This window comes from Triturus cristatus, chromosome 10, assembly GCF_964204655.1.
Source record: "Triturus cristatus chromosome 10, aTriCri1.1, whole genome shotgun sequence".
Lineage (NCBI taxonomy): Eukaryota > Metazoa > Chordata > Amphibia > Caudata > Salamandridae > Triturus > Triturus cristatus.
The window spans coordinates 284,386,008-284,412,770 of NC_140593.1; the positions used below are offsets into that span (position 1 = coordinate 284,386,008).

Below are 26,763 nucleotides of genomic sequence, written 5' to 3' on the forward strand. Positions count from 1 at the left end.
ACAAAGGAAGGGGGGGCACACGCAGCAGCTGGTGGCCGTGCGGCGCGGGGGTGTCCTAAAACTAGGTCTTAGAAACAAGTCTCTTCGAAGTTACCCCAAAGGCAGTAAGGGGTGGTCCAGCTGCAGAGTTAGGATTTTTTTTTTCACCCGGAAGGTGATGGCAAAAATGGAGAGCCCGATAGAGACCTGTTTCAAAACATGCTTTTTAAAACTGCTGGTGCCCAGCACCGGTGGGACCTGGCCCACTTAAAGCCCTGGGTAGAGGGACCAATAGGCACCGACAATATTTATGTTGATGCACTTTTTGTCAGTGTCATCAGTAATTGCAGCTCCTGGCCTAGTTGCTTTTTACAGCTAAAGAGTCACACTGGGGCCCACCACAAAGTGCCTTTAGACTAAAATGGCACTTACTGTCTTATCGTCTTACTTCCTAACCCAAGACACTGGCGTAATGAAACTTATGGCGGCCCCCTCCTAGGTACGTGAAGGGGCACCCTCCAGACTCAACCAGGAACTCTCTGGCCAGAGTACTGTGGTGAGGGGGGCCCCTGGAGCTTGCCCCCCCCCACACCACAGGAGCTGCAGATGCCTGTGTTACGCCACTGGTCCAAGATGGTCGATGGCGGTCACTCTGAATGTACTTATAAAGTTTGGTCACAGTGCTGGTTATTTTATAGATCAGAGGGCTATATCACAAAGTGTGCACTGGCTGCATTACTTAAATACATTTAAACCGATGTTGCAACACAGCAGCACGCCCCCCCTCAGATCCCCTTCTGACAACTCCTACCCACGAGAACCTGGCAGTTAATATTAGCATGGGTCGATGCAGAGGCATGCAAATGAATTAATCCTTACCCGTAATTTAGGGATGAAAATGAATCACGTTTGACCCCCTCTTGACACTGTGCCATCTTCTGCGGGAATGCTTCCTCAAATCTAGACAATACATAGGGAAGAGCAGGTGTGGCAGGGGCACATGCCCCTCTGCAAATAAGAGAGACGACACAAGGCTCTGCACGCGATGAGATACTGGGTCTCCTGTACCCAAATTCAGAATTTTCACAGGGTGCTTTGCGTGTGCACAGAGCAAGTGCGGTAATAGCATGCTTTAATGTTTTTGTGAAGTTGCACATATGTATACAAATTCAGTCCAAAATCTGTACCACTGCTAATAAGGAAAAAAGCTTTAAGCAAGAGTGATAAGAAATGCAACAAGCATTTGCAATGCAATAGGCCTTGCATTTACACAAGTTTAAGCTATCGGCATTGTATATGACAATGTGATTTATTTATGTTTTAAAAACCAAAAAATAAATAAAAGGCATTGTCATTTACAATGCCAATAGCTTAAACTTGTGTAAATGCAAGACATATTGCATTGCAAATGGTAGGCATCACGGACGAGAAGGAGGAGGGTGGGGGCAGTGGGGGGGCACGGACAGTGGGATGGGGCGGTGGGAGGGGAAAGAAGGCACAACAACAGGATGGAGGGTGGGGGTAAAGAAGGCAGGGACAATGGGAGAGAGGACGGCGTTGTAAAGAAGGCACCAAAGCACGTTGTGCCTGCACTAAGAGAAAGTGGATGAAGAAAATAGTGCATAAAGACTAAATAACAGGTACCATGTAACAAACAAAGTAAAAGGGCCAGTTGCCATTGGAGGTGACAAATGAAGAGGAGGCGGTACTAAGGATGGACTAACAAGCCTATTTACAAATCATAAGCCAGCATTTAGGATGGACAATGACACAAGCCAATGGCAAATATGGGCAGAGCTTCTATTCCCTCCTCGACTACAAGTCTCGCAGAGCAAAGCATGCTCGCTGGCTCTAGGCTCGACCTAAAAATGTAAGACAACATGGCTTAACACTGGAAAAAAAGTATCAATATACTATTGCCAGAAAAAACACAAGGATGAAATACATAATACTACCTAGGTAGCAGACATTATAAGCAGAGATGGGACATGACGCCGAGAAAAGTATGCTGATGTGGAACATGGCAATGTGGGAGTGTAAAAACAGAATTTGCAAATGAGGGACAAAGTCAAAAAACAGTGATCACAAACTGGAGAGCTATGGGAAATGTGCTAGATTATCATCTTAGGTTACAGCAAGCCAACTTACAGGAACGTGTTTCATTTCTATATCATATAATATAATCCCCAGTAAGAATCAGATACTTCCAGGCAGAGCACTTACCTTGATAAAAGTTTGACTACAGGCGGTCTCTCCCTAAACTCACCAGTTTTAGCACTCTCTAGATGAAACTCGGATACCGAGTGTGTGTTAATGAATGGCACCCTCACGCTGGAATAATTGGTTCCTAGCTACGAACCATAGCACAGAGGGTAATCGCATGTTGGGGATCCGAAAGTGTCTTGAGGAATGATGGTGTGACCCAACATTGTGAGCACTCACGACATGGCAGAAACATGTCAACACTTTTGCAGAAAGAAGGGGTGATGGAACTCTTAATACTTTCCCTATCACCACTATCCTTCACGTTTTTAGACTTAGCCGGTGGGTCCAGGAATACATTTATTGAGCAAAGACACCACCAAGCTAGTTTTAACCTCCACTGCACTTTTTCTTTCCGTGTTCCCAACATTCAATTTGTACTTATTTTTCTGTTTGCATTGTCTTCCCCTCCCTTTTGCTCCATCCCAGGCGTTGGTCTGCACAGGGGTGTTAAGTGGCAGGACCGATGATGGAGCTTGTCACAATTTGTTTGTGAGGGCAGTATTTTTCCACAGAGCATGTGCCACCATGGGTTCACAATCTGCTACTCCTCTGTGTGTAATATAGTTGAGTTTGGGGAGGTCTGAGTAGTTGAATTTTACCTCTCCCCCTTCAGAATGTGTGTGTATTGTATTATTTTTATACAGCCAGCTGCTATTTATTGTAAGATATGTCCAAACACAAGGAATCCATCACCGTTCTTTAGCTCACTTTGCCACCCCAGTTCAGACCCAGCAATCGATACGATGATGGATTCAACACAGATCTGTGACTGGGGGTGAGTGTCTGAAAAGTTTCAGTGCCCCGTCCTTTGTCTCCTTGTGTTTGCTTTATTTGCCCTAAGTTGGCAAGGTATGCCCAGAAATTGGTCCCTTGCTCACTTTGTCACTGGAATCAAGCTAGCCTGGCTGATCAGGGGTGTTACTCCGAAACCGGTCCCAAGAAGCTTGTTTCTGGTCCAATGAATACCTGACTTGGCAGTTCAGGCTGGGCTATTCCCATGAGGAACAGAGTTAAGACTGATTTGCATAGGGCTGGGTTGGAACTGGGATGGCGAAGTGAGCTAAAGAACGATGAGGGCTTCAACGCAGATGTGTGACTGGGTGTGAGTGTCTGAAACGTTTCAGTGCTCCGACAATTGTCTCCTTGTGTTTCCATTGTAAGACATGTACCATACCCTTATTTCCCAGAGTCTCATTAAAAATTAAAATGCTTGAGTCATCGTAACATGTCTATATTCTAGGATATTGCTTGGCACTCACCAATATATATTTCATAGACCTAGAAAGTGGCATATCAGGCTGCATTGAGAGCCACAGAACACTGGGCACACACTGTTTTTAAACTGCTGACTTGCTGTGGTGATAGAATATTGTAATTGTGCACCTGAGAGGCATAGGCCCTGATGGATCTTATTTTTTCTCAAAAATAACTATTCTTGGCGAGCAAAGTTCCGACTTTTGCTTACACTATTATCCAATCATTCACAGCATGCCACTTCTCCAGTCTATGAAGGGAAAACCAAAGCAAATGCATGTATACATCAAATGTAATTTTTTTATTAAAACATATTAAGTATGTACATCAAATCAATTAACAAAACCCGATCATACAATTATTTTACACAATGAGAAACATCAAAGAGAGATATGATCAAAGACATACATATTTGTCATTAACAATCGTTATTTCAAAATAATCAATAACAGTGTTGACATCAATAACAGTAGTAAACATACTAACACACAACAACAATACAGGTAAGTGGACATACATGGGACAAATGAAATAAAATCAATCTGTGTTGGTGTCACACAGTATATAGTAAGTGATATGATGTCCACAGGTGTGAGCAAAGGGTCTTACCCTTTGAATCAGTCAAAATGCCCCATAGGTCAAAAAGCAGAGGATAACACACAGCTACTAACTGTAGAAACAAGGCAATAGTAAACAGAATTAAAAATAGGCAGTAAAACACAGGAACCTAGACAGCCAAAGTGTAGCAAGGCAATGTACAAGAGAGACAACCCTTCTCACATGGCTTTAGCGTGAAGAGCACAAAAGACCTACCCTCCTCTACTCGCCTAGATCGAGACTCAGCAGAGGAGGCAGTTGGTCTTTTAAAGTGCTGGTAATTAGATCCGTTGTTTTCAGGTGTAACGTGTGCCGCCTACGGGCCAGAGTCCTGGCCATGCAGCCAATGAAGGAGAGTTTGGGTGGGTTCATGTTAGTGGCAGCGAGCCCCTTGTGTGTGGATGTATCATTTCACAGTGGCGGCCATCTTAGAATGTGTCATGGACTACTGTAAATAAGCATAAAAAGGTGGTGTTGAAGGATGGTGGTTTAACAGGATACTTAAACTGAGATTTTACTAGAAGGTGGTGACATAAAATGAAATAAAGTGTCCAAATACAAACCTTTCCAAAGTTGAGTCAAGGAGGCAATGTTGAGGGAGTAAAAAAACACTTGTGTGTTTTTATATGCAGGGAGATGGTATATAAAAAAACTGGTTGTGGCCGCATGTATCAGGCCGACAGGCTGATGCGTAGAATCGATGCGGGAAGAGCTCAAGTCATAGGGAATTGGCAAGTGATAAGGTAGAAGTAGTTTCTTGTATTGCAATTGGTGTGACTCTCCTGTGTCCAGGTGAATTGGGGACCTAACTTGTTTTCTTTGGAATGTTGAGTGAGTGAGCACATTCCAAAAGACCCACAGTGATAGTGTCCCATGACTGGTGGTAGGTCCCACAAGGTGTTTTGCATCTGGGATTGTTGAATGTGGGGTCTGGTGTGTAAAAGGATCTGAGTTCGTCTGAAAGCAAAACGCTGCTATTGAATCTCAAGGGACCCAGTTTGCAAAATACCCCAATGTTTTATGATGTGTTTGATCTGTTTGGAATGGGGGGTAAAAGTGGTTACACAGGTGATGATGTCTTCAGTGGGTCTTGTGTTGGTCTCCAGGAGAGATTCCCATTGGTTGTTTTGTGCCCTTTTCTCAGCTCAATTGATTACTCTCAATGGGTAGTTCCATGAGGACAGGTTCCTACTGAGTATTTCAGTTTGGGCATCGTAATCTCTCAATAAGCTTCTGTTTCTCCTATGCCATACGGCAAGTTCTCCCACAAGGATTTTGAATGGTGATAGTCGAAGTGCAAAAGGCTGTTGCAATCAGTGGTTTTCTTATAAATCTTAGTGCATAAGTATCCATCCTCAATGGAGATTAGTAAATCCAGGAATGGCATTTCTATTAAGTTGTCTGGGTGAATTTCAGATATGGGTTGAGGGTGTAGATCTAGCATCTGAATTCCTGGCAGGTTGTTTCTTTGCTCTTCCAGAAGCCAGGAATGTCATCTATGTACTGTCACCACATTAAAATGTTGGCTTTGAAGGGATTCAACTCCGTGAAGATTTGCTGTTCTTCAAAGAGGGACATGTATAGACAGGCCAGGCTGGGGTCAAATGTGCTGCCCATAGATGTCCCTTGTATCTGATGGTTAATCTGGGTCTTGAATTTGAAGAAGGTGCTCCTTATTGCTATCATGGCCATTCAATGATGAAGTCAATGGGTGTGGTGCACGTCCATGTCTCTGGTCTCATGTAGGCTTCAATTAACTCTATACTGGCGTCTTGATGGATGTCGGTATACAACGCCTCTACTTCCAGGGTCACAAGCAGGACAATTTCCTGTTGGTTGTTTGTATCAGCAATCAGGTTTAGCACGTCCCTGGTGTGTTTGAGGAAGGAAGGGGTTTTTGAGACTAGCTGTTGAAGGAAGTGGTCACAGAACTTACTCAAGGGTTCTAGTAGGAATCCAATGCCAGAGACAATTGGTCTGCCTTTATCTTTTAGGTTGGACCATCAATTTGTATCTCTCATTGAACCAGGTATCTTCTTTTAGGGGGAATACCTACATTGCACCTCTTTGCGCTGCGGATCTTTTTTTGGGCCATCAGGTGCAAAAAATATTGACCTGACCACACTTCCAGATTTAGGCTACTGGGGTACATCATCCATTTGCAGTAACCCCAACTTCACTATGTATTTTTTTTACGCTGTCAAGAGAACCACCATATTAAAATCTAATTTGGTATATCGTAGGTAGTATTAGCCTCCCTTCACTTTACTGCACACCCCCACTCCACCCCACATATTCTTGATGCCCTCACATAGATACCGCTCATCATACAGCAAACAAATAAAAGGATCTCCACTAAAGTGACTCTTTGTGGAGCCTGTAGGGCATTGCAGTGCCAGCCCTACGAGCAGCATGTCTGATGAAGAAGCATGACACCCCTGGGGATTGGTGTGTGCACACAAAAATAATCCTTAGGATTCCCATTCCTCCGTCCTCCCCTTTCTCTTATTTGTTTTCTGATAGGAACAGTACCTCCACTGCTTGCTGTACTCCCATCCTATATCCTCAGGAAGTGGACAAAGAAAACCAGAAATCCAAAGCCATTCAGCATTTCACTTTTGTGGTACACAGCTCTGACATGTTCCTTGCACATTTCAAAGCTAAAATTAGCAAGAGACTAATAACTCAGGCAAATCATACATGACTGTTAACATTAAGACATGGGAGCCTGGAAGTGGAGTCTTAATTTAGCTATTTTCGAAAGATTGAAGCAGAAGCAGAATGGACAGGTTGAAGCAGCAGTTGCAAAGCACAAGGATGTGATGGCTTGGCTTCTGAAGAACAGTGGAAGAATAGAAAAAGGGAAATACACAGTTCCCCAGAGCACAATTGGATTCTTAAATTGTCTGAAGTAGCAAATCCCATTCATAAGTCATAAGAGCCCGTGCAGAATGGAAACCGCTGGAAAAGACTCACTGCAGAAGAAACGGAAAGATGCCGGAACGCAGGTTTATGTTTGTATAGTGGGGAAAAAAAGATTTTATGTATGTCTTTGCAAAAGCTGATGGGAAACGCATCAGCTACACCTTAAGCAACAGAAATAAGACAAGCTCGATGACCTAATTTCAGGTTGTTTTTGACAAGTCTCCTTATCTTTTACAAATTGTGATAACACCTATTCAATGACTGATGATATTCACTCTGATGGATACCTGAGCCTCTGGTTGTTTTATGGATCAGAAGGTTCAAGAACAGATGAAGACTACAGTACACAAGAAAAGAGTTTCTGAGGGTACTAAAGGAATTAATGGTACTGGGCCCACTTTGGGAGATGTGGGTTTGTGAAAACAAGCATGTTATAATATCATCAATGCCCCCTCCTTTCCAATGGTACATGGAACATGGCTCTGCCTTCACAATCCACTGATAAACTGGCCTCAGCAAAAAAAAAATCTTTAACTTACTACCAGAAACATTGTCTACTCTGTGCAAGCTTTTCTTTAATTCAGCAATTAACCTGCTTCGCCTTACAAACTGTTTTTGAACCTGAAGAGCAGGAGCATGAACCAAAGATTGTGTTGACCTTAAAAGCACAGTATGAGGACTTTGATAACATCTTCAGCAAGAAAGAGGCAAATAGTTTACCACCCCATCGCAAATAGGATTGTATAATCGGTCTAGTTCCTAAAGCAAAGATAACACAGGAGGAAATAGCCCCTCGCTATTAAAGAATATGATTTCTTCTGTCAATAATTGGAAAATATTCTTAAAAATTTCTTTGGTTGGCCCTTTTTTTTCCCCAATTCCAATCGACGATTCTGTCCCTGCATTGACTACAGTGAGCCTAATGCTTCAAGTAAATGGCACTCCTTCCTCCAATTTCTGTTGTTCTAGACCAAATAAAGACCACAAAGATATTGTCTAAGGTAGATCCAAGAGGTGCATATAAGCTGGTGAGAATCAGAGAAGGAGATGAATGGAAAACAGATTTAACAACCACTAGAGCTAATTTGAATATCTGGTTATGCAATTTAGGTTGTGCAATGTATAGGCTGCTTTTCAACACTTTACAAACTACTCTTTGGGAAGCTGCTGGATTGCTACATCACTGTATACTTACATGATAATGCAGTAGACAATTTACAATATATAAAAAGAAGTATTTCGAGGTAGGCTTCACTCACTATATACAAACACTGAAAAATGTGTGTTTGAGGCCACACCACATTCGGACAGACCACAATGATCTTTTCCACTGGAAGTCTAGGAAGTGTGCTAATGCTAGGCCTGCCCACTGGATTGTATTATATTTTCAATTCAATTATAGCATTACCTACAGTACAGGTTCTGATCATGGAAAAGCAGATTTGTCCTGTTGGAATGAAAAAATCATTCCTCTGGTGTCCATCCCAAATGTTCTCTGCACAATAGGCACTATCCTGCCTACCAATGATACGTTTTTGCAACAAGTAAGACAAGCTCAGCAAGGCAGTCAACACAAGCTACGGAATGGATACACCTGAAACCAGAATCTGGCAAAAGAGAATTTGTCTTATATTTTCCGGACCAGGATTTTCACAGTTAACCCTCCACGGGTGTAAAACATCACCAGTAGGAGATTATCCAGGACAGGTAAAATTAGTAAAAAGGTATTTCTAGTGGTCTAAAGCGTAACAGACTATCAACAGTGTGTTGTCTGTGCACAAGGTAAGACTGTACATGCAAATCCAGCCCATAATCAGCACAATTAACCCACCCACAACAACCATGGCAATGATTTATTTGGAATTTAGAGTTGTTTTGCCAAGTTGCAGGGAAGAAACTGCAATTTTGATAGCGTATGATTCGTTTACACAACTAGGACATTTAATTATTGAAGATACTGCTGTAGAACTAATAGAGGTCTTTTGGTTAACATCTTTGTGCTACATGATCTTCCAGAACCGATCATCACATATTCAGTGATACAGTTTATGGCTAAGGTTTGGATAGAACTCTTGAAACAACTTGGGACCATCTACTTCAAATTCACCGGTTATCACCCCAGACAGATAAACGATATCTGCGTGGTTTTTTAATGGAACAGCAGGAGAATTGAAATAACTGTTTTGCATTGTCAGAATTTCCATACAGCAATTGTTTACATAGCTCTTCCCATGCCTATTCTTTCTACTAGACTTATGGCACTCATTCTAGGGTATTGCACTCTCATCTGTCCCCATGCAGAGTCCCTTCTGATACTGTCCTTCTACGGAGAATAAAGATGATCTAACAATCAGGTCACAGCCATTAACTGAAAGGCGAAGGCTATGAAGCTCATGGAACACCCTTTCTGTTTCGTGCAGTAGGTGAATAGTATTCTGTCAAAATATCGAGTTGGAAATGTCAACTTACACTAATATGGAGTTTTAAATATCGTGAAACAGAAATATCGACAGCAAGAATATGGTGGTCAAGAATATCGACTTTAAGGTAAGAAATATTGATTTTAAAAATATAGAAGCCATTATTACCGTTTGCAAAAATATAGTTGTTTAAAATATCGATTTTTTAATTAGTGGTATGTATTTTAGTATATATTTTAAATGTATGTGATGCCGTTTTTTCTATAAGTATTGTTTATGTTGTTATAATATGTGTTACATATTTAGCAGTGATTCATTTTATTTTAATAACATTTTGCGTTTTTTAGTTCTGAAGTCGGTTGTGGGTTTATAGGGGAATAGGGTGAGGAGTAATTTAACTATAATAAATTAATGAATATATATCTTTATGACTTTTTTTAATTGAGATTTTATAATGTTAATTGTGTTTTAATTGTTTTTGGTACATTTTAGGTGCGGGTTTTGGGGCTTATAGGGGTAATTAATTTTTAATTAATAATTAGTTGTTAATATTAATACATTGACAATTAAATATGGAAATTGTGTAATTAATTCTAGTTGTGGGGTTTTTAGGGGTAAAGGGTGCGAAGCAATTAATTTTTTATTAATTAATGATTAGTTGATAATTAATATTAATTAATAATTAATTATTGTAATTGATTATAAAAAATTGTGTGTGGGTTTTGGGTTTATAGGGGTGAAGGGGGAGTAAATTAATTGTTCTTATATTTGTTTTTTGTTAAATACTATTAGTTATTGAATTGAAAACGTTTTTTAATTTTGTAATTTTTTACTGTTTTATTTTATGTGTGGGTTGTGCAGATAATAGGTGCAAAGGGTGGGAAGTTAATTACATTTTAGCAGTTTAATTTGCTTTTTAATTAATAATATTTGTTTGATTGATAATTAAGTTAATTTTCCATTTTTTTTAAAAAAAATTCGATGTGGGGTATGAGTTGTGTGGTGTTATAAGGGTAGGAAGTAAATGGACTATAGGTATGTAATAATGTTTTTGTTAATAAATAATTTCTAAATAAAAATATTTGTTTGGAAATTATTTTATTTCATAAAATATTTTTCGGTATTTGTGATATGCATTTAAAATTATATTACGTTTTAACTTATTTTTAATTTTACATATATTTTATATTAATTTTAGCAAATGAATATGTTTTATTTACTTTAAAAAAATATATTTTTAGTTTGTTTGTTTTTAATTTTGAATTGACTGGAGTAAGAATAGTAAATTTACCCCTCTGCAATCCAACACTTTCCTTATTGAGGCACTCACTGGAGTGGGAATGGTAAATGTTATCCCTCTGCTGTCCACCACTTTCCCTACAGTTGCACTCACTGAAGTGGGAATAGTATTTTTTACCCCTCCGCTATCCAACACTTTCCCTATGGTTGCACTCATTGGAGTGAAAATAGTAATTTTTACCCCTCCACTATCCAACACTTTCCATGTGCAGTTGCACTCACTGGAGTATATATACTGTGTTACAGTTTTATATCATTTTAAAATTATAAAAGACATTAACATTATTAGTTTAATAATTGTTTTAAAGTAAATAATTTTAAATATATTATAGAATAAGATTAGTTAAAATACAAAATAAGATTTAATATACATTTTAACAAATATAACAAATAAACTTAATTTTAAAAAGTTAAACATATATAATTAATATATATATATATAATTAAATAAATGTGTTTAATTTTTTTAATTAAGTTTGTTATATTTATTCAAATGTATATTAAATCTAATTTCGTTTTTTAATTAATTTCATTCTATAATATATTTAATATTTTTTAGTTATATATATATATATTAATTAACCTGTGGTGCCTGCTGATGTATTTATCCAGAAAATAAGGGGAAAGTAGAGGTTAAAGTTAGGTTCACCCTCCACTAATATACCTATCAAAAAACTACCTGAACGAGTCAAGTAGACAGGAACCTAACCGGGAGAGACAAAAGGTGTAGGAAACAATTTGATCCTTAAGGACACCGTTATCAGAAAGAAAGGGAAGTATTATCTCTTTCTATAGTCCCCTCACTCACCAGGGTTTCCCCACGGTGACATGCTTCATCATAGGGGTCCTCCCAGTCCTCTACGGACTGAGGCGTGCTACGACTTGCGGTGTTACGTAGGAGCACTAGAAATTTTGTGGACTATGTGTAGTGCAAGTGAAGTAGTGGTGGAGTGGGAAATTTAAAATAATCAGCTAGTGGGCTACAAAATAAACTTTATTGAAGAACAAATGCCTTAATTTGTGAATTAAAAGCTGCCCTTAACTGTTTTAACTGATTTTGTTGAACACTATGGTGGTAATCTATTACAGGTTTTACATGTATGATAGAACACAGTGAGAATGGTATTCTAAGTTCCTCCTTTGAATGCATTTGTAAACCGGGATGGTAACTGACTCCTGGTGCAGTTAGAGATAAGACATGAATATTTACATTATTTATTTTATTTTTAGATTTGTTATGCGCAGCAGCTACCCAAAAAGGGTTTCCCGGCTCAGAAACAGATCCGAGACAGAAATGAAAAAGCTAGTAACGTATTTGTTAAAAAGCCACGTCTTCAAGGATTTGCGAAATTGGACGTAGTCAGTTTCGTTACAAAGAGCTGTAGGCAGAGCGTTCCACAGTGAGGGGCCCAAATAAGAAAAGGACCTACCGCCCATCCGAGATAGTTTGATTTTGGGACTTGTGAATTTCCCTTGGATGGAGGAGCGGAGGTTACGAGAGGGAAAGTAAGGATAGACCAAAGATTTAAGATATTGGGGGGCGTTTCCTGTTTTGATTTTGTGCATGTAGCTCAGGGCTATGAACTTGACTAGGTTCTCCACCCTGAGCCAGTGCAAGTTCCATATGTGACCTGAGATGGAGGTTTCTCTTGGCACCCAGCACAGAAGCCCAGCTGCAGAATTCTGCACCATTTGCAGCCGGTGGGTTACCTCCTTATTTGAGCCTAAATAAAGAACGTTTCCGTAGTCCAGCCTTGACGTAATCAAGGCGTTGACCACGGTTTTCTGGGTGGAGTGTGGTAACATCCAGCAATTTTTTTTGAACCACTTTAGTATGGTAAAACATGTAGCTGCTACTTTGACTGCTTGGGAGTGCATATTGAGCGAGTCATCAATAGTGATGCCCAGATTAAGAGCTTGGCGAGAGGGTATGGGAAGAGTGCCCATTTCACAAAGCCAATGTTGAGGGCCCCAGAGTTCCTTGCTTTTCCCAAATACAAGGACCTCTGTTTTCTGCCCATTTAATTTGAGGTAGTTTTGTTGCATCCATGATGCTATTTTGCTCAGACCCAGCTGAAGGGAGGAAGAACCTCCAGTGCTCTTCGTGGAAAATGATTTGGGAGTCATCTGCATAGGAGAATAAGGACAACCCTGACTCCTCTGCGGCATCGGCTAAGGGTCTTACATATAAATTAAAAAGTAAAGGGCTGAGGATGGATCCCTGTGGCACTCCATGGGTGAAGGAGTGGATTTCTGAGCTGGCTGTAGGGGAGAAAACTTGGAAGGTGCGGTTGATAAGGAATGAGGTGAGCCAATTCAGAGCCGGTCCCGCAAATGCCCAGTGACCTAAGGGTTTTGATCAACACGGCGTGGGACACCGTGTCAAAAGCGGCGCTCAGATCCAACAAAATGAGCGCCACGGTGTCCCCTGTGTCTAGATGGTGGCGTATTTTCTCTGTCACCCCTAGAAGGGTGGTTTCGGTGGAGAAAACAGCTCTAAAACCTGACTGGGATGGATGGAGAAGCCCTTGGGTTTCCACAAACTGAGTTAGCTGTGTATGGACGTGCCTCTCCAAGATTTTTGAGAAGGCAGGTAGTAAGGAGATTGGTCGATAATTTTTGGGTAAATCGGGGTCGGCATTAGTCTTTTTGAGAAGAGGGAGAATCATTGCATGTTTCCAGTCTGACGGAATAGTAGCTTCCTGCAAGGAGGCATTTAGGAGGTCCATGATCACACTCACGATGGTGGTTCCGACTGCCGAAGCACAGAAATCAGCAGAGGATCCTTGGGTGATCCTGATTTGATATTATTTAGGAGTTTCTTCAGAGTGGCTGTGTTTAACAGGTACCATGTGTCTAAGTAGTTGTCAGGAATGCTGAGTGGCGCAGCCTGGTTAAGAAACATGTCGTCTTCTGGGAAAGATGTGGGTAATGTAGGTGGCGGGGAGAGGTTCGCGTTTTGAGCAAGCACTATGTCCTGGTATATTCTGTCCACTTTCTGGACAAAGAAGGAAGTCAAGGTCTCACATTTCTGTTTACTGAGTGCAGGGGGTCTAGATTGGGTTTTTGAGCCGGCAAGCTCCTTAACCATATTAAAGAGTGTTTTGGAGCAGTTAAGAGCGTCTGAGATGGTGTTGGAGACATAGTCTGCTCGGGCGGTTCTGCAACGAGTATGACATATTTTTAAGGTGGTTTTGTATCTGATTTTGGATTCAGGTGTGTTATGCCTTCTCCACTTGCGTTCCAAAACTTTGCAGTTGGTTTCCTCTATTTTCAGCACTTCGGTGAACCAAGATGCTGGGTGCCGGTGATTGTTGGCTCTATTTTTTGAGAGAGGTAGGCAGGTGTCAATGGCGGTAAGGAGCCATTTCATACTTCTACAATCAACCTGTGTCCTGTGGTACACCTTGTCACTACAACTACCTTTGCCAAGCTCATTTAGGACTTCTCACTTGGGGACATTACATTAATACTCTTAAGTGCATGTGTGTGTCTGTGTCCACGTGAGTGTGCTTAGTACGCATAGTGTTATATACATAAGTATTTTGTGATTTCAGACAAGTAGAAAAGGTTCCCTTTTCACAAACAGTGCAAACTTTTTGCAATATCATGAAACTGTCTATACATAAATACAATTTTAAAAGTGTTACTTTACTTTGAAGCTCAATGGAGCAGGGTCAGGGTGAGGAGAAGGAATATAATTAGATAGGCCCAAAGACACTCAATTGCTGATCTGTAAATGTGTCTGATTGTTAAATGATCACCAGCATTAATAGTTAATCATATCCAGAAATCTTAAGAACTTCCCACATTCTACTGTGGTTTATGGCAAGAGATCTCATATGGTCCCTAGCCATGTATGAATAGGTGTCCAGTCCTGGACTTTTTTATCTGCAATCCAGTATGTGTTGTCACTTTTATAAACTTAGGGCAATTTGTAGAGAATCAATAGAAAATATACGGAGGAAGGTGTAAAACGCAAAGTGAGGAGCAAGTTCTCTACATCCTATGTTTAGATGTAATATCTAGCCTGCTTTGAACCCATATCATGCAGTGGTAGAGAAGCATTCAGAAGTTCTAATTCACAAAACATTTTACACACATAAGTTTAACTTATTTACTCAAAAGTTGGAAACCTGCACAAATCATGCTAGATCCTAATTCACCAAGTCTAAGGATGCTTCTATGAAGGTATGTGTGGATTTATCCATAGTCGTAAACAGGGGAAATAAGAAAAAAGTCTACAATGTTGAAATAAAGGAGAGCAAGAATGGTGACAGTTTAAAGCATTAAGCTTTTATACTCTACTATATACTCTATAGAAAAGATTGTGCCCTAACTTTGTTACGGATGGCACTCCTAAATAGTGTTATCTCAATTTACGGATAATGAAACAAACTGTCGTACCTGGCTTGTAATTTGGTAAAGAATGGACGCCAGGCCAGGTGTCTTCATTGGGAGTTCCAAGAATCTAAAAACAGAAAACAAATTAAAAACAAGTTATTGCTAAGAACCTTTAGTTTATATTTTATGAAGGGAATGAATTGCAATACTCTGTGTTACTGAATGCACTGAAAGGAAATCCATCTGTAAGGAATAAGCACTGTAAGTAATTCTAGCAATGTTCACTGTAAGCTAATGCATCAGTTTACACTGGGAGCACGTCCTTCAATTTGCAATTGTCACCCAGAGCAAATCCACATATATGAAGAGCAAGCAAACCCACCAGTGTTCAAAAACGACTGTCAGCCAATTCACCTATGTGAACTGTAAGCAACCCCATCAATATGCACTGTAAGCAAATCCATCAATGTGTACTGTAAGCAAACCCATCAATATGCACTGTAAGCAAATCCATCAATGTGTACTGTAAGCAAATCCATCAGTAAGGAATACACACTGTAAGTAATTCTAGCAATGTTCACTGTAAGCTAATGCATCAGTTTACACTGGGAGCACGTCCTTCAATTTGCAATAGTCACCCAGAGCAAATCCACATATATGAAGAGCAAGCAAACCCACCAGTGTTCAAAAACGACTGTCAGCCAATTCACCTATGTGAACTGTAAGCAACCCCATCAATATGCACTGTAAGCAAATCCATCAATGTGTACTGTAAGCAAACCCATCAATATGCACTGTAAGCAAACCCATCAACGTGCACTGTAAGCAAATCCATCAATATGCACTGTAAGCAAATCCATCAATTTTTACTGTAAGCAAACCCATCAATATGCACTGTAAGCAAATCCATCAACGTGTACTGTAAGCAAACACATCAATATGCACTGTAAGCAAGCCCATCAACGTGCACTGTAAGCAAATCCATCTGTAAGGAATAAACACTGTAAGTAATTCTAGCAATGTTCACGTAAGCTAATGCATCAGTTTACACTGGGAGCACGTCCTTCAATTTGCAATAGTCACCCAGAGCAAATCCAGATATATGAAGTGCAAGCAAACCCACCAGTGTTTAATAACGACTGTCAGCCAATCCATCAATGTGTACTGTAAGCAAACCCATCGATATGCACTGTAAGCAAATCCATCAATGTGTACTACAACTAAAGCAATATTGAGCACTGTACCTGGCGTCTTCACTGTTCAAGACACTTAGGACTAGACAAAGCTTCGTCTTTAAACAAAAGATGATTTAGAGACAGAATTTCATTGGAACTTGCAACTATATCAGGCATTCCCCACATAAGTTCAAGATGGCCGAAACATGCTAGATTTTCAAGATATAACCATTGACTATATAAATGATGTTCATTGAGATTGATTGTGGGTGTATCTTGCGTGAATATCCTGAAAATGTGGTATTGATCCACTGCTTCTGGACATTATCACCCTCCTGTTTATATTATCGGTCATCTGGTAATATTGTTTAACACATGCTTAATTAAAATACGAGCTGTCACACTCTCATTCGTACGATTGATTTGCAATTAGAATATGACAGCCTTCTCGCTCTACTTGGTTCATTGGATGGGCGGATCCTTCCTAAACCATGTCCTTTTTGAGAAACTAGCAGACAAGCTGGAATAAATGTGTGCAGCATTACCTATTGCTGAACATGCTTTTATTCGGAATCACTTCTGGAAAATAAAATAGGACATGTTTTGAGTATGTATTGTGTTCGACTTCCTCTCCGCTATAACTGTAGTGGGTGCCACATTATGTATTATATTAATGCAGATGATTGCCTGAATCAGAGATCAGCACATTTGTCACACTTATGGACACATTTTTGGTATAGAGCCAATGGTTTCTGCACATTACATGGCAACACGGCACATTCTGCATCTTCTGCATATGAGAAACAGAGTGCATAGTAAATCTGAATAGTAGCCCAGAATCCTAATGGGAGACTCTTCAAACAACAAATCTAAAATTAAAGCACATATTCAAACAGCCATGATTAAAAAGACACGAAAAATCATGTGTGAGTCAGCACAGTCATTAGACAGATAGAAAACCTGTGTGCAGGTCAGATTCTTGCCTATGTGCAAGCTTCCAAGACATTAAGAATGTTTCTGGATTAAAGGGTTCTTTTGCATTAAGACAAAACACGATGCAAGTATGCAGAGACCAATATGCCATTGGATGTGCTCTCAGTTTCCATGTACATGATGCTTATTACAGAAGGAATCGCACAGACAGCTGCAGCTGTGATACAAAACTACCAGGCAAAGGAACAAATAGTGCAGGTGCCCACTGTCCTGCCTGGCTCCTGGGCCGCAGAACTGATTGTGTAATTTTCATGCTGCACAAAGTACACTATGATGCGACAACACAGAGCCATCCATCCGAGAATAAATTGGCACAGAGGTGATATTACAGCCACCTACCCAAGCATGACTTGTTAAAGTGGTTATATAACATATTCCATTTCAAATTGTTTCATAACAAATTGTTCAAACATAACATGTGAGCCCATTAAATCAACGACAAATATAAAACTGAATGGACTTCTAACAACACGAGTTAAAACATAAGATTAAAAAAACTTACAGATTATGAAGCAAAGCATGCCAACATGTATTGAAAATAAATGTTGCATAACAAATAAATGTATCTCGCCCCACCTGCAGATCTTACATTGCCCAATATTCGGTCAACATTTGAAATTCCCCTTTAGAGCCCAAAACTGCAGAATTGCTGCTGGTGCTGAACACCAGCCAGTGTACGTTTGACCTGCTACAGAAGCCACACTGAGATGGTCTGCCCTATTCAGGAGCACATCATCCCAGCATTCAAGGCTGCAGAGGCTGAAGCCCGGTCACGCATCAGGATAGCCTGGGCACCCAGACTGAATATGATGCAAAACTCATCTCACAGATAACAAATGGGCACTGTTAGAGACTAGTCTCAGAACTTACACAATACATAGAATACTCTCTGTATTAACTTTTATTTACACATCAGTCTACAAAGGCATCCTCACATATGGTACATTCCCATCGCAATGGATGGTGCAGAAACACATTGAGCAATGACTCTGGTACAGTAAAAAGACAACAGGCATAGACTATTGTATGAAAATATTTGATATTCTCAAGATGATACTCTCGTACATGGAAAAGATGAGGAAGAGCATAACACAATGCTGAACGTGGTTATACAAACATTGGAAAAGGCTGTACTCGGGATAAAGAGAGACAGGTGTCCGTTTAATATGCAGGAAATTGTGTATCTAGGACATCTTTTATTAAATCAAGGAATGAAATCAAAACAAGATTTATTAAGGGCAATGTGCATAGCACCAGAACACAAGAATAAGGAACACAGATTTTACTAAGGACTAACAGATTACTACTGTGTGGCAGTACAGTACAATAAACAAACCACTAAGCAAGTTGATGAGAAAAGGGCAACACTTAGTATCGGGAGAAGAACACATTCCGCAATGACTTGCATTTCATCATGAGACTACAAAGGGATTCTTGCATATGGAACAATCCTGTCTCAATTGATGTGGCTACAACACATTGAGCAATGGCTCGCGTAAAATAAACAAAAATTGACTGAGACCTTTGTATGAAAACATTTATTATTTTCAGGATAATACCCTTGTAGATGAAAGAAGGAGGAAGAGCCCAGTACAATGCTCATCGTTTTGATACAATCATTGTGAAAGGCTGGGCTCTCGCTCAAGAGTGTTTAAAATGCAGAAACTGCATATCTAGTACATGTTTTTATCAAATCGAGTAATTAAATAAAAACAAAGTTAATTAAAAACAAAACACATGTCATTGGAACCCATGAATAATGAAATACTAAGGTTTGTCTACTACAGTGTGTTTTTACAGTACAATACATGAACAGGAAAGAAAGTTGGTGAGAAAAGGGCAAAATGTTGTGTGAAGAAAAAGAAATTCTGTTGAAAATATCAAGTTGCTTCTTCATTCACTGGAAAAAAAGGTTACAGGGACATTATAGTTAGGCTCAGATTTCACTCATACAAAACCACTGAAATTCAGCCGTTTTCATTACCTGAGCTAACTATAACTTATGCCCTCACAATGGGGATCTCCCATAGTACATCACTCAGGACATGGTCAGTGACATCACTGATGATATCTCGAATGACATCACTGATGACCTCACCGATGACATCATCCACAGACACAAACACACACACCGACTCACACCCCTATTCAACCTCTCATACACCCAATGACACACCCACTTCCATAACCATTCACAGACCCATACAAGTACTCACACACCCACCCACTCATAAAGCCACTCACACAACCACTCACCCAAACAGCTACTCATACAACCAGTTGCTCGCTCATACAGCCACTCACACAGACACACACTCATCCCAACAGCTATTCACACACACACGTATTCACTTATACATCCACTCACACTCCCACACCCATACAGACTCTCAACACAACCACTCACTCACCCATACAAACACTCACACACTCTTACATACCCATTCACAAATCCATACAAGCACTCCCACATCTGCCCACTCACCCATACTTCCATTCACACAGACACTCAACTCACCAATACAGCCAATCACACACCAACTAACTTAACCCAAAACCCACTCAAACAGCCACTCACTCGCCCTTACAGACACTTACAGACCCAGTCACTTATTCATACAGCCATTCAGACATCCATTCGCTCACCCATACAGTCACTCACACACCCACTCACTCACCCGTACAGCCACTCACACAGCCACTTACTCACCCACACAGCTACTCACATACCCACTTATGCACCCATACAGGCACTCGCACACCAATACAGCCACTGAGACACCCAATCACACACGGATATATATTGTCACGCAGCCACTTAAATAATATATACTAGAAGTAGTATCACACAATAGTAGTACACCTTGTATACTAATTTATGAGTTTGGCGGTCCATAGGTCCGCTGAACCCGAGGTGACGGTCAATCACCGCCACACTGTGGGACTGCCTGAAGTTCTCCGACTCTGGCAGTCGGACCGCCACAAGACTGCTGGCACCGCCAGGATTAAGGATCCCGCTGGGCGGGGGTCTGCAACCAGCTGTAATATACTGGCAGCACCCTTGCTGGCCCTGCTGAGCATATTACAAGTTGCATTTTCATGGCTCTTTTCATGTTGGAGATCCCGTCATGAAAAGGGTGGCAGAAAGGCAACAAAAAGGGGGCCCTAACAGGGCACCAGATGGATTTGGGGTGGGAGGTGCATGCGGGGGGCATTGCATTGCCCACCTGTCTTTGCAACCCCACGTGCTGCATGTATGCCACACCGTGCAGGAAGGTGCAGTCAGCAGTCTGACTGTGGTGGTCTGCATTATCGGCTCTTCTATGAGCCTTGCAGACTGCCACAGTCAGACCACCTCAACACCACCCGCCAGACCAAGATTTAACTCTTAATCTGGCAGACAGTTCCACCACGGGTTTGGCTGTCCTACAGCAGATGGTGGAGGACCACCGTCACTGCAGGACTGCTGTAGGACCTGCTTTTTAGAACTGCTGGTGCTAAGCTCTGACAGGACTCAACCCACTTAAAGCCCTGACCTTGTGTTCAATTAAGACTGACTTTATATGAGTCAACATGGACGACGTCCACCCACTCTTTTCACAGGGTGGACGCTGTCCCCCCTGACAAGACGTTGGGCCCCACAGGAATATGCTGAACTTGCCCCAGAGTAATTTTCAGACATCGGGACACGTTCAGCAAGGCCTGCACATTGTCTGCTTTCAATTCCTAGCAGCAACATGCGGCTGGGAGGGGGCTTTTTTCACCTCCAGCTGGGCCGAAGTTAAGGGGCCATCAGGCCTCCTTTTGTTTGAATATCCTGACTGGAAGCAGCCTGGAACCTCACACGTAAATGTAAAAGTCACTGAGGGGAAACAAAGGCGCACAGCTTGGTATTTCTTCACAGGTACTTAAGAGAGGTATGGTTTTGCCTTTGTCCAGTCCTTGAATATAAGAGATGCATATCAGGTGTGTTGTCTATCCCAGTATTTACACATATAACAATTTCTATAGCATATTTTCTTTTTATAACACTTTGCACCCCAATGCAGGGTGTCAGAGCTCTTTACATAACATACGCATTATACATTGACAATAAATCATGTACATGTGTAAATCAATGTACAAGATGAGTTACATGAGACAGTGAGGGTTACAAGGTGTAAGAGTCACATGTCCTTCTTACCTCACTGTGGTCTTTTAGAAGGATTGCAATTTATGAACAGCAGGTAACAAAAGGATCTCTGTGTTAAAAGCAGTGACCCACTTTACTATCTTCATAAAATAAAAATCTGTCTTCTGCGTGTTAGATGATGTGCTTTGCATGAGACACATTTACTTTCTCTACTACGTTGATTCAAATCTGGGACTTGACAAAACACAGATCTCTCCAGCAAGTGCATTAACCACCAGAGTTACCTCGCCATTATTACTATTCACTGAGAATTAATGGGCACCTTCACAACAGATGCCTTAACCCAATCAAATATTTTAAAATGTAGACTTTGCAACCAATTGAGCATAACAGATCTACTGCCATGCTTCTCCTTGTTGTCAAGTTATTTGTGGCAGGGTTTAAAAAAATAAATGTATTAGTTGAGGCCCAGATTTTGCGTTGGGATTGCGCCACTTTTTTGGCACAACCCCAATGCCAAATCTCATTTGTTAAATCCCATAAAGCGCTTGAATGTACTCATGATATGCCTGATAAACATATGTGTCAGGTCTTAATATCTGACGCTGCATGTCGCACGTCGTGACATCATGCACTGTGATGGCACACGTCATGATTTCACTTGCATACTGCCTAACCTGGTTAGTCCCCCACTTCTTTTTTAGGACTTGTGCCCTGGTTACGAATCTCTTCCACACACATAAACCACCTCCCTTAAGAAGTACATGTAATTGATGTCTGCAGCCACTCTTAATAGGGGCTCGTGTGCATCCAAAGACCGCGCCTGAGAGTGCAGCACCAAGGACAGATGTGAGGGGCTTGAGCAAAGAGCAGTCTCCTGACCCAAGAGGGGTGAAGTCTCTGATAAACAACAACTGAGACCCCAGAAGGTCATGGAGACTTTCCTGGGCCTTCTTAAGGGTTCGACAAGGTAGTCCGCAAAGTGCTCGAATATCTACTCTGGACATTTAATTAGTGACTTATTTTGCCTCAGACATCCACCAACGTGTAGTCGTAGAGCGCAATTAAAATGTATGAGTTTCCAATTTACACATAATTTGTAGTGACTTACTCTTGTAGCACTCCTGGCTTACTCCTCCATTCCAAGATTAAGCCAAGAGTACTCCTGCCTTACCCCTAAGAATCGTGGGTATTACTGTGTAAACAAGAGTTTAAGACGCACCTACACATACACCGATCTTATAAACCCGACCCACAGACTATGAAACGGCTGGCCGATACAGAACTCATCTTTTCTCTATCTTGCAATCAGGGTGCTGTGGGCCAGAAATGTAGGCCCATTTTGGACTTTCGTCGGTTTAGAACAATAGCCGAGATGGTCATATCAGAACAGAGGTCATTGTAAAGTTGTTGACCAGTGCCTATGAATAACGCCACACAACACAGGTGCTATGATAGTGGCTAGTGCAATGCCTACCACGCCCAGTGTTCCCGGGCTATTTATTATCTCTGTCAACGTGCTTCCCGTGTGGACGTCGAGCACGTCCACCCTGCGCACGCTCAGGCAGGGGCTCATTAACTCTTGCCAGGGACCACCGTAACAGTGGTTGAGTCCAAACTCTGGCAGATACTACATTCCTCCTTTACCCACAAATGCAAAAACTCTGCAAAACATGGGGCCTAGTAACAAGGCATATTTTAGAGTCTCAAACACAGTCTCTGCGGGTTCGCTGAACAAACAAAATAAAAGAACAGTCTTACTTGGTCTTGGTTGAGGTACAGCTCACTCTCGCATTGGGATTCGACAGCGGGCCACGAAATCTCGGTACCTCTGGGATGGCTACGGACATGGGGGCAGATGATACCTGCTCTGGCTGCGCCCTTCTGGAGGGGTTGGAAACATGTCCTCTGAACAGTCTGTATCCGCCATGCCTGGGCGGCTCTGTGTTCTTTGCGACTCCAGATCTCCCTGGGCTGGTGTGGTTGAGGTGCTCTCTGCGTTTTCTGTTCTGCGTGGAGTGTTTCCTTCCGTGGCTGTCTCTTCTACCGTGGCTTCCCGAGGGCCCGGGGGCGCCGCTGGGCGGTAGCCTTCTGGCTCCGGAAACTCTTCTTCTCCTTCGTCCGGGATTTTCTTAAAAAATGACACATTTCTTGTGACTTCTTCCCCGTTCCTGATTGCTGTGATCAGCGTTCCGTTGACCCTCGTGACCGTCCAGGGATCTAGCTCGAAGAGCAAGCGGAACTTTCCACCTGGGTGGCGGTCTTTCACGAGCACTCGGTCTCCAACTTGGATGGAGCTGTCGGCGGCTCTCCTCTTCCGGGATCCTTCGCGATTGGTTTTTGTTCTGTGTTCCATGGACTGGTTAGGCGGGGTTGGAGATGACGCCCACATGGGATGGTGTGGGATGGTGTCTGTGACTGTTCTGCCAAAACAGAGGCGGCTTGGAGGAACTCCTGTGGTGCAGTGGGGCGTCAGCCTGTATTCATGTAGAAATTGATAGAGGGCTAGCTCTATGCCTTGGCCGTCAGCCAGTGCAATCTGAATGGTCTTGTTCAGGGTTCTCATTAGCCTCTCAACTTCCCCGTTAGCTTGAGGCCACCTCGGGGTTATGCGTCGGTGCTTGATACGGTGTGACTGCAGGTAGTCTGCTAACTCAGCGCCATTGAAAGGGGGGCCATTGTCCGTGCGCAGCTCCCCAATGAGGCCATGGGTGGCAATTATCTTTTCCAGCTTGGGAACTACCTCAGAGGCGGCAGTCGAGGACAGGAACTCCACTTCGGGGTACCGTGAGAAGTCATCCACCACCACCAGCATGTACTTTCCCCCGGGGAGACTGCCAAAATCTGCGCTGGGTCGCACCCATGGAGACGTTGGTCCTTCCGCGGTGATTACCGGCGCTGGAAGGTTGGGTAGGCTGGTCACTAAAAACACCGGACATCGCTGGACGATTGTTTCCACAATTTTATCTAGACCGGGGAACCAGAGCTTGCTCTGAAGGCGGTTCTTTGACTTCACAATGCCTTGGTGCGTGCCATCCGCCAGAAGAGCTGCCTGTTGGGTGAGACAGTCAGGTAGCACCAGGCGGGGGCCTCTGAGGAGGCATCCTTCCTGAGTTACTGACAGTTTGTTCCGGACTTGATGGAGCGCCTTAAGCGTCGCTTGTGCGCCAGGTGTGCGGAATGACGATGGGCTTTGGAGTGGTTTCCAGTTGCCTGACGTGACGGCCTGGATGGCGATCCGTAGGCAGTCGTCATCTTGGGTGGCTCGCGCTACTTCCTCCAAGGAGATCTGTAGAGGCCGTGACCTTCCACGATCATCCTGACATACTCCTCCGTGGCCGCGGCTTCTGCAGCTTCCGAGTCAGTGGCTGGGCGTGCGTGCCTCGACAAGAAGTCGGCTGGGTTCCGGTCGATACTCCACAGTGAGCTGGAATTCCTGGAGCTGGAGCACCCATTTTTCGATCCGAGGAGGAGGACGTGAGGAGGAACCTTGGAACAGCGGGACTAGAGGTTTGTGATCTGTGATGACCACAAAGGGGTGCCAATACAGGTAGATGTGGAAATGCCGGCACCCCCACAGGATAGCGATGGCCTCTCGTTCAATCTGCGAGTACCGCTGTTCCGTTGGTGTGAGTGTTCTGCTTGCATATGCGATGGGGGCTCATTCTCCGCATGCCTGTTGTTGGGTTAGCACGGCCCCCAGGCCTGTCGGGCTGGTATCCACCACGAGTTGTGATTCGTTTCGGTAATCAAAATAGGCCAAGGTTGTGTCAGCTGAGAGTTCCGCTTTGGTCTTCTGGAATGACTCTTGCTGTGCCGGACCCCACCCCCAGGTGGCAGCAGCTTTTGTGAGGTCCCGGATGGGGCCAGTGAGGTCAGACAGATCCTTGATGAACCTACCGCAGTAGGTGTCCATCCCGAGGAAGCTGCGGACTGCTGTCACTGACGTGGGGGCGGGGGCCGCTTGAATATCCTTGACCTTTTCTGGGTCCGAGCCAATTCCTTGGTCAGAAAACCTGTAGCCAAAGAAACTAATGTCCTTGCGTAGGAAGTCGCATTTTTCTCGGTGGAGGGTCAACCCTTGCTCTTGAAGACGGGTGAACACTGCCTGGAGGCGTTGGATGTGTTCGTCCAAGGTTGGTGCGTAGACCGAAATGTCGTCACTGACATTTAAAACTCCATCGAGCCCTTGCAGGACGTTCTGAATGATATTTTGAAACACCTCCGCTGCGCTCGATATTCCAAAATTGAGCTGGGGGTTGCGCCAGAGGCCCGCGTGCGTGGAGAAAGTGGTAATCGGGCGCGAATCAGGTTGTAGGGGAATCTGGTGGTATCCAGACCTCAGGTCCATCTTTGAGAACCACTTTGAGCCAGACCGCTCTCCGACTATTTCGTCTATGGTTGGTGTCAGGTGGCGGTCGCGCTTGATAGCGAGGTTGGGGATGCGCATGTCCACGCAGATCTGCACGGCGTCCAGTTGTTTCGGCTTCTTGGCCACCACGATGGGTGACACCCACGGGGTGGGCTCGCTTACCCTTTCAATGATTCCAGCTCGCTCGAGTACCCTCAGCTCTGCTTCAACCTTAGGTCGTAGGTGGAACGCAATGCGTCGGTGAAGGAGGGCTACCGGGGAGACCGACTTGTCTATGTGGAGGTGGATGGCGGGTCCCTACAAACAGCCGATCCCTTCGAATAGTGACGTGTGTTTTAGAACTAGATGGTCGAGGCTGCAGGCTTGGACTGTGAGTGCGAAACAGATCAGCCCGAGGTCTTGGGCTGTTCGGCAACCAAGCAAGAAACCCGATCCTTCTTGCGACGCATAGATCTTGGTTTGCAGGCGAGTGTCCGGAACATCCCGCACAGGTGGAGTGTGCGACTGGTGCCGTAGGCGTATACTTGTACCCTCGTGGGATGGAGTACCGGGGCATTTTCTAGTGTCCGGTACACGCTGGCGGCCATCAGGTTGATTGATGCGCCTGTGTCGATCAAGGCTGCCACTGCTTGGTCTCGCACGTTGACTGTGCACATGGGTTCTGCGGATGGTGTAGCTGCCAGGGTGTGAAGCACTCTCACGACATGGACGGAGGCTGCATCCGCTTCATCATCGTCCATGTCGCTGCTGGTCGATGTGCTGGGTAGCGGCTCTAACTGTCTTACCCTTCTGGGTGGGCCACTCTGTTTATTCTTGGGTGTCGACAGGCATACACTTGCGAAGTGATTGGCTTTCCCACATGCACTGCATACTTTGCCTTGTGCCGGGCATGCTCCTCTGTGAGGTGTCGCGCCTCCGCACCACGCGCAGGCGCGGCCGGGGGGGGCTTGAGCCAGTCTTGGGTTTCTCCGCCGGGGTCGCTTCGTGTGGTTCTCGGCGGCGTCGGTC

General features: G+C 43.1%; 1 protein-coding gene across 2 annotated transcripts in view; it reads right to left on the reverse strand.

Moving 5' to 3' along the window:
• The window catches only part of CDK14 (cyclin dependent kinase 14), a 2,110,677-nt gene that overhangs the window by 614,046 nt on the left and 1,469,868 nt on the right, over positions 1 to 26,763 (reverse strand). For both annotated transcript variants that reach the window (XM_085631156.1, XM_085631160.1), the window contains one exon: positions 15,147 to 15,210. In XM_085631156.1, the coding sequence (XP_085487282.1) occupies positions 15,147 to 15,210 (64 nt within the window). The remainder of the gene's footprint in view (positions 1 to 15,146; positions 15,211 to 26,763) is intronic.